General features: G+C 43.1%; 1 protein-coding gene across 1 annotated transcript in view; it reads left to right on the plus strand.

The window, feature by feature from the left end:
• tubgcp3 (tubulin, gamma complex associated protein 3) overlaps positions 1-10559 on the plus strand; it is a 29074-nt gene extending 18515 nt beyond the window's left edge. Inside the window, exons 14-23 of the mRNA XM_056301342.1 lie at positions 1212-1401; positions 1875-2010; positions 2351-2419; positions 2575-2710; positions 3813-3901; positions 4333-4464; positions 4875-5015; positions 5693-5809; positions 7830-7924; positions 8442-10559. Coding sequence (XP_056157317.1) covers positions 1212-1401; positions 1875-2010; positions 2351-2419; positions 2575-2710; positions 3813-3901; positions 4333-4464; positions 4875-5015; positions 5693-5809; positions 7830-7924; positions 8442-8508 — 1172 coding nt within the window. The 3' untranslated portion in view covers positions 8509-10559. The remainder of the gene's footprint in view (positions 1-1211; positions 1402-1874; positions 2011-2350; positions 2420-2574; positions 2711-3812; positions 3902-4332; positions 4465-4874; positions 5016-5692; positions 5810-7829; positions 7925-8441) is intronic.
• The last annotated feature ends 365 nt before the right edge of the window (positions 10560-10924 follow it).

The following is a 10924-nucleotide window of genomic DNA, read 5'->3' on the forward strand; positions in this document are numbered from 1 at the left end:
TGGTATTTCCCTATGAATAATTCACAATGCCCCTCCATTTCCATGCAAATGACATGTCACAGTGCACCATTAGCTTGCAGTTGGTGTGTGGGAAGTGGGTAAATAAAAGAGGAAATAGAGAAAACAAACACACCAAATATCCAAAAGTGTCATTTGCATTGAATAGTTCGAACAGCTTTGACTTGCATTTATAGTATGACCTAATGCGACATTGAATAACAACTACTTTAGAAGTACTCTTATGACTTACTACTTTATTATTCTTAATGCTTACTACTTTAGAAATATTCAAGAGTAAAGATGACGTCTTAGTTTAAGAATAATGACAATACTGATAAGAGCAGTTTCAAGTGCATTGATCAACAAGGGGCCATTTGTTTCCCACAATTCCTCCTCGCTGATGTCTGGTTTATATTGGCAGCAGAGTCTCTAACTCCCCATTGTATTGAAAGTGCTTGATAGAGACTAGTGGGCTGGCATTGATCAAGGCTTTTACTGCTCACTGGCCTTGTCCTCGTAGTCTTTTGATTACGGAGAGGAAATGGGTATATTTAGGCATATTCTATTGACTTCACACTCCTGTAGGACTTCATTTTCCCCCTAAAGGCATTGTGCTCTCTCTGTGTCTCTATCACATTGGCTCCATCAAGCTATTTTTATGCAAGGTCGTCACTTCCTCATGAACCAAAAAAAAAACATGATTGAACCTGAGTTTTAGCTTTTATGTTGTATCTCTTGGGAAAGGTCTCGTAAAAGCTTGTTCTGCCATATCTGCTTGTTATCTTCAACAACTTCACATCCTCTGCCTTGCCGCTATTCTTCAACTTTTGGCTGCTATAATGAAGCCATAAAACGCGATGCACAGTATTGTATTTCCTGACATTAACCATTAAAATGAGGAAATCCACAAGATTTTTCCTTGGATTCGCTGTTGTCTTAAGTATGCCAGTGACAGAAAGTATCTAAAAAGGACATTTGTTTCATGGAAAACTTTAGAATTGTAACTTTAACCTTTGGATGGAAACATAGCTGCTGTCTCTTCCCGTTCCTTTGCCATTTCTCTCACAGGCCTCTTGTTCCAGTGTTCTTGGTTGACCTACAGGGGATATTTCAGTTGAACATGGATGAGGTGTGCGTTGATCTCAGCAAGTGCCCCAACTTCAACTCTTTCTCTCTCCCCCTCTCTTCCATTCTCATCTCCTTCCCCCAAGCTGCAGAACTGTTGTCAGACCTGGAGGGGGCGTTTCAGGAGAAGATCGGCGCTGCCTACCTTGACACCAGCAAATACCTGCTCAACGTTCTCAACCGCAACTACCTGCTGCTAGAGCATCTCCAAGCCATGAGGAGATACCTTCTGCTGGGTCAGGGGGACTTCATCAGGCACCTCATGGACCTGCTTAAGTTAGTACTACTTACACAGACACGCACGTGCACACAAACCTTTATGTTGTGTTGTGATATCTGCCTCTTTATCTGATTTGCTTTTCAGTTTCAGTCAACATCTGGAAAGTTAAACATATTCAAAACCTTGAGGAAATGACTTTCAGATATGTTTATCACATTTTGCATCCTACCTTTTAATTTCAAACTTGATGGAATAGTAACCTAAACAGCAGAGTTTCTGAGTGCGTCAGTCTCGCCTGATAAACGGAGCTGTAAGTAACTGTCTGTGTCATTTTTCCAGTGTTGCGTCATATGCTTGATAGTAAAATGGTAGGGTTTCACTTTGTTTTGAAAACGAACTACAGCAGCACTTGTTAGCACTTGCCTGCTGGGTTTGTTAACTTGCTTCTAGGTATTTCAGAGGGGAGTCATTTAGGGAATCATGTTGTCACAGTTTGAAGGACTGGTTGTGTACCTTGCTTCTGTCTCAGACCAGAGCTAGCTCGTCCTGCCACCACTCTCTACCAACATAACCTTACTGGTATCTTGGAGACTGCAGTCAGAGCCACCAACGCCCAGTATGATAACGCAGAGGTCCTCAAGAGACTGGATGTACGCCTGTTAGAGGTAAGGTTGTATAGAGGCGCGTGTGTGTACGTACACTACTAGAGACAAAATGTCCTTATGGGAAAAATAACCTCTCCTCACTCAAAACAGGAGTATCTTACTTTGATATAAAGAAATGTAATCAACATAATCAAATATCAGGTACATCTGGGAATATATATCCGATTCTCGTATTAATTTGTCATGTGAGAAGAGAAAATGTTTATAGATTCATTGATTCAACCCACGAAGCCAAGCAAGTAATGGGGCTTTGGTGTTTCAACAAGGTGTGCCACACTGTCATTTTTCTTAAATATGTAATTGTGGGTTGGAATCAGTGTTCTGTGTTTGTTCCCTCAAGGTGTCGCCCGGTGATACAGGCTGGGATGTCTTCAGTCTTGACTACCATGTTGATGGACCAATCGCTACGGTATGCACACACATTCACCTGCTGTCTTGGAAAAATCTTTGGATTATTTCTATCCAGAAGGAAGAACTAGCTGGCATTTGAAGAGGTATCATTACTCTGACGTTTGCGTGCGTAGGTGTTTATTTCTATATTCATGTTATTATATTTATGTATAGGTTTTCACCCGGGAGTGTATGGGCCACTACCTGCGTGCATTCAACTTCCTGTGGAGAGCCAAGAGGATGGAGTACACACTGACTGACATCTGGAAGGGGCAGATGTGCAACGCTAAGCTGCTCAAGACCATGCCTGGTAGACGTCCTCATACATACATACACACCAAAATAATGAAAAACCAGTGTTTTTCTGTCCATGTGTGCGTGTATCTGTCCTCTGCTAATCTCGCATACTACTTACTGGGCTTGTCAGCCTAATCATTTTTGTGCACAGTTATGACTGTATGATCAAGGACCTCTCGTGGTTGCGGTGATTCAAAACCTTTGAAAAACCTGCTTTACACCGCAATTGAGTGCTACCTCCTCAGCTGGTTTTTCACCTAAGTCCAACCACCAGAGAAGGGGAGATACGCAGGCAGTGCCTCCGTATTTTCCCTTCTTCCGGTAGGTGAAAAAAGGAGTGGTTTGTCACCAAGTCCGAGCACTGGAGAAGGGGCAATACGCCTGGCAGAGAGCTGCACTCTACTGAGGGCACCCTTCTAGTTTAATGTGATTAAATGTCACTGTTGTTTAACATTAACAGTACCACGTCCAGGTGACGTGGCGGTCTATTCCGTTGCCTACCAACACAGGAATCTCCAGTTCGAATCCCCGTGTTACCTCTGGCTTAGTCGGGCGTCCCTACAGACACAATTGGCCGTGTCTGCAGGTGGGAAGCCAGATGTGGGTATGTGGCCTGGTCGCTGAACTAGCACCTCCTCTGGTCAGTCGGGGCGCCTGTTTGGGGGGAGGGGGAACTGGGTGGAATAGCGTGATCCTCCCATGCGCTATGTCCCCCTGGTGAAACTCCTCACTGTCAGGTGAAAAGAAGCAGCTGGCGACTCCACATGTATTGGAGGAGGCATGTGGTAGTGTGCAGCCCCCCGCAGATCGACAGAGGGAGTTGAGCAGCGACCGGGACGGCTCGGAAGAGAGGGGTAATTGGACAGGTACAATTGGGGAGAAAAAGGGGGGGGAAATCCAAAAAAAAAGAAGAAATTAGCAATACCTCCCCATCCACTTGAAAATTTTCAAATCTCTCACACATTGTGACTTGACTGCCTTAGACAAAATTAACTTAATCAACCAATTAATTAATTGAAATGTTTGAAGTGTGGCTCCTGTATTGCCATGTTGCTGTTGGAGAGTTCTTTGTGAATTGTTCTGTGTTGAAAGTGATATCGCATGTGTTTTTCCAGAGTTATCGGGGGTGCTTCACCAGTGCCACATCCTGGCCTCAGAGATGGTCCACTTCATCCACCAGATGCAGTACTACATCACATTCGAGGTCAGACAACTGGTTTAGTATATTTTCATCAAACTATTTTAGAAAATAGTCTTAATTCTGAAGTTGCCATGGTAAAAAAAAAAAGAGCTGAAAAAGAGCCTCAAAATGTTAAAGAATTAATCATACTTATGAGCCATAGCCAATTACCCTCTAAAGTGTCTGTACCTATATTCATTTTTTGTTGGCAAATTTTTGTTTTTCTAAAAAGATGGCACTTTCAAGGTTGAATACTAATGAAACGCCACCCAGAGGTTACATTACATTGGAAAAAAATCAGCCAGTCTTAGTCACATGATCTGCAGCTCACTGCATTTTTAGCCTAGAAGTATCTTCAAGTATATATTCAGTTGGCATGTTAGTATTTACTTAGATTAGTTTTTTCAGTGTGTGTATGTATGTGCTTACATGTGTGTATGTATGTGTGCGCGCAGGTGCTGGAGTGCTCTTGGGATGAACTGTGGAACAAAGTCCAGCAGGCTCAGGACTTGGACCACATCATCTCTGCCCATGAAGTCTTCCTGGATACCATCATCTCTAGATGCCTATTGGATAATAACAGCAGGGTAACTTTTTTATACTGGGGTTGATTTGTCTTTTCTGAAGGAAAAAAAAGAAAAGAGACCAGTTGAGTGGAAATGCACAAAACAATTCACCCTCAAAGCTTGCTGCAGGTTAACGCATACACAGGCAGGTACATTCATACAACACACACACACACACACACACACACACACACACACACACACACACACACACACACACACACACACACACACACTGAAATTCATTCCGCAGAAGTAGGTGAGTTGGAAGTTGTTAAGTTGTTTTTTTCTTTCTGCTCAAATTTAGTACTTTCATCCCAACCCCCAAACCTTTTCACACTGTCCCACAATCCCCATTGACTTCTCAGCCTCTCTCTCTGCTCTCTCTGTCTCTCTCTACTCTCTTTCTCTCTCTGTCTCTGTCTGTGTAGTCCCTGTTGAACCAGCTGAGGGCCATCTTTGACCAGATCATTGAGTTTCAGAACGCCCAGGACACACTCTATCGCTCGGCCCTGGAGGAGCTAAGTCTACGACTGCAGTTTGAGGAGAAGAAGAAGCAGAGACAGGAGGAGGTAGGGAGAGAGTCGGGTGGATGGAAAGTTATACAAATATATAATATGCTCTATAGTGGGTTCCTTCATTTCTATGGGGAAAAGTGAATGGGGTTTTCACATTAAATGAGGTCTGCAGTCACAACAAGCACCGTGTATATGAGCGTTTTGTTTAGTGATATAAAGTAACCATCATGTTTACAGGTTTTAAGCATAACTACTATTTATGAGTAAAAAGCAAAGGCTTGGCTGAATGGTGAAAGGTGTTTATGTGAAACTTAGTGATTTGTCAGCAAGTTACTTTTCTATATTATGTAAAAGCTTCAAAATTCACAAGACTACTTTACTGGCCAATTTCATTTCACAGAGCAAAACATCCAAATCTTGCCAGCTGGCGTTGACTACAGATCTTAATTGAGGCCTTTAACTGAAACAAACAAAGACAAATTTCCCTAGAGAAAAAGCCAGTGGAACCCATGGCTCAGAAATGAACACTAACTTACTTGGGACACTGTTACTCTCATTAGTGGGGCCTTCTGGGTAATGCTGCTTCACAAGAAGTGTATCTCCAATCACAGTGCAAAATGATGGGATGGGGCAAAGGAAGAAACTTATGTGGAGGTCCTTTAAGTTAGTTATTCTCTCTTACAAGGATGATGAACTGATCTGTACTTTTGTCACCTGTCTTGTCACTTCAGGGGGTGTGGGGAGTGACAGGTGAACAGGAAGCGGAGGAGAACAAGAGGATTCAGGATTTCCAGGACACCATACCAAAGATGCGCTCACAGCTCCGCATCCTCACACATTTCTACCAGGTATTTATCGATCGATCTATATGCCTATTTCGTTAAGCTGGGGACAACAGCCAACAACACCGGGGCTTCCGGTGTAGCTGCTGGCTCGCTTCAGTTTCCTATGAAGACTTCCTTTTCCGTGCGCCCGTCATTGTTTACAGTCAGATTAGCAACTTGAGACGCAAGAATGGAGTTGGAGTTGAGAGATGACGTTAACGACCGGATTGTTTCACAAGTAGTCTACCCGAGTTGAATGTTTCTCCACTCAATATACAACCACCGAAACTTTTTATAAGTGTTTTAGGTCCAGACGACATTTCGGCCAATGCATTCCACCTCCTTCGCTCATGCAACATGCAAACAATGTATGTTCCTGTAGAAATCACCGCCTATTCAAACGTGATTGGTCAATACTACTCAGAATAAAACGGAAACCAGAACGCTTCCAACATCACAATCTTTTCCTGTGCCTACAGATTCTATACAGAATCTGTTCTGTCTGTCTGTCTGGATATGTAAACATCTGTCTGCACTCAGCAGGTAACTTTGTAGTGAAGACCAGTCGGTCTATGTAAACATGCAGCTACCACATTAATGTCATACCCACCAGCTGAAGTCACCAGGGAATCAAATTTTCTCCTCATATCATAACTGACAGCAGGGCTCAACCATCTCAAGAATTTCTTCCTCTGGAGCCTCAAGTTATGTGTTATTCTCCCATACTATGGAGTAGCCACAAGTGCTCCCCCCATGACTGAAATGTTGGGGCAGTGGGTTTTACCCGGTTTACAGTGGTTGCTTTAATGGCTGCCACCAGGAAAATCTGGAGAAGATATGACTGACTTCTGCTTTCAGTTCAGTTGCCCCGGGGAGAACTCCCAATAAAGCAACCAAGAGGTTCTTGGGGATTTGTGGTTTGAAAATAGAATTGAGAGCTATATGAGTCTCGTCCCAGTATCGCTTCATTTTGTTACATGACCATAAGGTGTGGACAAAAATTGGGATCTGTTTCCCCACAGTTTCTGGTGACCCAATCTGTCCTGTTATGTGTGGCGTTCCAAAATATCTCGCTATAAGCTTCCATTTAGATTCTCTCCAGCTATTACCGGGTGTGATTCGGAACACATTTTCTCCCAAGTCTCCACAGAGATTCCTTGCTGTATTTCTGCTCCCCACTTTCTTTTCATGTAAAATGAGTCATCTTATTCCATCGATTTGAGAGTACGATAAGGATTGGAAATCACCTTCCCATCAGCGTTACCAAGCTGGGTGCCAATAAAGTATTGCTGATGGCGATTTTATTTTATTAATTTCCTCTTGTCTGTTAATAAAGTGTCTAATTTGTAGATACATGAAGAAGTCAGTGTCTGGGAGGCCAGACACCTCTTTAATCTGAGCAAATGACCAATGACTTACTGTTATTTGAGTCTATTAGGTGATGTGTATAGATATACAATATAAGACCGTATCTAGCCCAGTTTTTAAAACCTAAATCTAGTTGTAGTGGTGCAAAATATAGATATGGATTTGTTCCTTGTTAAGGTCGTGAGGATATGAGTCATTTTTATGTTTTCTGTATTTTTCTCCAGATGGGAGCATGTTTATTTGTCCATATACTTGCTTTGCATGATCCCAAGGGTATATTTGAGGATGGTATTTGTTTGATTGCATGTTCGCATTTTGATTCTCAATCATAGATGTGTTGACATGCATGTTTTAAGTTTTGTTTTTGTTGAAGCCGATTTTATTGTAACTCTGCTCAGCCACATTAATCATGCTAGGCCAACTAATCCGAACCAGTGGTGCGAAAAGTCCCTTTAGCTCAACATGTTTAGTTGTGAAGGCGCTTGAAAGTCTGGATCAAACTGTGAAAGTTCATCACAATGCCTTTTAATGATGCCATGACTATTGTGTGACCCTGGCACATCTTTAAAAGTAATCTGTACACAGAGTTGATGGTGGGAGTTTCTCTAATGTGAACTGTCTGTTTTCCATTCCTTTCATTCACACCACCCACCCACCCCGTGTCTGTCTCTCTCAGAGCATAGTACAACAGTTTCTGGTGTTGCTGACGACCAGTTCGGATGAGAGTTTGCGGTTCCTCAGCTTCAGACTGGACTTCAATGAACACTACAGGTCAGTGGTCCAAAGCCTCTCCTGCACAACAAGGCACCGTATAGTCTCTTACCTGTTAAACCAACAACCAGTAGGACATGTGGCGGTCTTTTGGGTGTATCTTTCCTGAAACAAGTCTCGAATCCACTTTGTCTTAAGACCAACTTGGTCATAACAAATGCTATTTGATTTCAAACATTATTTGTCCTTTTTGTGTAACAATAATAGGAATAATAATTATAATAGACTACTGTACACACTGTAGCCCAAACTGCTTCACATAATAATAAAAAAAAAAAAGCATAATAGATGGCCTTTGTGGCTGCGTTTAAACAAAAGTTGATGTGTAACCTCTGGCCAGCTAATAACTACATCAGTAACCATGGTTACTGATTTAGTTTGCATCCACGATGTTTTTGCCGGGATATCACTTAGATTTCACAAATGCATCCTCGTGACAATAATGCTTAGTAGTGTTGCATGTTTTCCAGTTGTTTTAAAGGGTGCTGTGCAAAAACGTGTCTGAATCCCACTGCAGGGCCAGAGAGCCGAGGCTGCGAGCCTCGCTGGGTGCCACTAGGGGGCGGCGATTATCAAACATCTGACATCACAGCGAACACAGTGAGGACGACAGTGATGTCACAGTAAGGCTGGAAAAGCAGAACTTCCTCTGATGGGAGATTTTTATTTTTATTTTTATTTTTTGTACATCACCGGGAGTGATCGTGACATAAGCAGGGATTGGACAGTCAGAAAATTGTAAAACAGGCAGACCAACAGCACTTCCTGTGGGGATGAAACCATCAGAAAGCTCCAGTGCTGACCTCACGATGCTGAAGGTCCAGGTGGAAACTTTTAAGAACTAAAGACTTAATGGTGGCTAAAACTCAACGTGGTCAAACGGCACCTATCCAAAATTGTGATAAACGAATTGCAAAGTTGAGCAGAGTCCTGTGGATTAAATGTTTTGAGACTGATTTTGTGGCGTGGTTGGAAAGCTGAGAGTAAGTAAACTTTATTTATATAGCACCTTTTAAGAGCTGAGACATCACAAAGTGCTTCACAGAGGAAATAAAGCGTAAACATGCATACAGACATAAAACGCAATAAAAACAAATAGAAAAATTACACAAAGGCAAGTCTAAACAAATGGGTCTTGAGCTGCTTTTTAAAAGTGTCCACAGATCTTAAGAATTTGATGGGGAGCCAGTCAAGAGCAATCAGAATCTGTCACCTGAGACCTTTTTGAGGACCTGGTCAAGAGTTTTAGCAGCAGCATTTTGGACCACTTGTGAACGATCCAGGGTAGGGCTGCACGATATGTCGTTTCAGCATCGTCATCGTGATGTGCGCATGCGCAATACTCACCGCAGGACATGCGATGCGAGGGAAGGCAAATTAACTCTAAACACCTCTCGACACAACTTTTTGTTGCTTGATACAAAAGGGAAACTCACGCGGTTCTCACCTTCCATGATTAATGTACAAGAGGAGTCTGTTACATAACATAATGTTCTCCGATTTAATGCTCGGACTTTAATGTAAATAAACGTATCCAAATGAACTGGTCAACCTTCTTCGGCTCAGACCTTTGTGATTTTACGCTTCGTTTTGGACAAATGACACATCGATGTGTTCATCTGCTCCTTGGCTCGTGATGGCGCGGATTGCAGTTATATCCTCAGACCCGAGCCCGGCAGGGCTGTGGTCCCTGGGCCCACCGGATGCAGCAGACCAGCCCCCCCCCAACCAATCCAACGCCAGCTCCCCCAGCCAGACACCGCAACACCTCCCCACACTCCACACGACGACCACACTAAAAACACAGTCAACGCTAGGTGAGGCTGCCGCCAGACCGCTCTCCGTGTTATCAGAACTGCTGGTCTGCGTGGGCTAGCAGTTAGCTTAGGCTGCCCCGCTTCCGCGTCCTGTCAGACCACCCTTGGTGTTTCCTGCTCAGGTGCAGCTCCGGGCAGGGCTGCAGTCCCTGGCCCCATTGGATGCAACGGACCAAGCTCTCCCAGCCGATCCAGCGCCAGCTCTCCCAGCCATCAAACAAAGACACAAACTTAGACGTGGGCAAAGACACTGCTTGGACGGTACTGGGTGAAGCGCCACAAACCTAAGTTCGCGCCGCCATCTTCCCACGCCGGTACTGGGTGAGGCCGCTGCAACGTGAATTTGCGCCGCCATCTTCTCACACTCCCACACCAGTGTGCCAATATGAAAACATTATCAGATATCGCAATGTGAGTTTTCCCCCAATATCGTGCAGCCCTAATCCAGGGATGTTTTGCTGAGGCAGGTGAACAGGAAGTATTTTCACAAATGAGCATCAACACTTAGTGTAGGAATAACTTGAAACATAAGCCCTTGATCTTTTCTTATTATTATTATTATTTTTCCAGTTGAAACAAAGTAGAGTCGAGGGTAAACGGAACAGGCTGTTGTGGTGTTTAACTGTTTATGAACTCCATTAGAAAAGTGTTCACAAAATAGGCAAAAGAAGAAAAAAAAATCTGCCAGAGTTTGATGAAATTTTAAAACTGAACTTGTGTCAGCGTTCCCGCACTGGAATTCTGCGTGTCTTTCTGTCTCCTCCATTGTATAGCACATATGTATAGAATATATGGAAACGAAACGTGTCACTTCTTTAATAAATTAACCTTTTTTTAAGCCGGCGGTGGGTTTGTGTTTCTTTCATAGGTTGGTAAGTACTTAGCAAAAGGTGGGATTAGAAATGTAATTGAAGGTCGAGTGTCTGGTGCTGACAGAATTTCTCCCTGTTGTAATCTAAAGAGTAGAAACCAAAATCTATGGACATACGCCTTCCTCGGGCTCCTTTTAAAGCTACATCTTGAAGATTGAGGTTTTTTTTTTCCAGATTAATTTGACATCTGTGGGGATACTTGGTAGCAACATTGGAGTTAAACCACTCAAAGTAGATACACAAACAATACAAAGTGTGAAATAGGACGTTTGCTTGCATGTAAATCTTCAGGATTGCAGTTTCAGTCGGTC

The sequence above is a fragment of the Lampris incognitus genome, chromosome 21, assembly GCF_029633865.1.
Source record: "Lampris incognitus isolate fLamInc1 chromosome 21, fLamInc1.hap2, whole genome shotgun sequence".
NCBI lineage: Eukaryota > Metazoa > Chordata > Actinopteri > Lampriformes > Lampridae > Lampris > Lampris incognitus.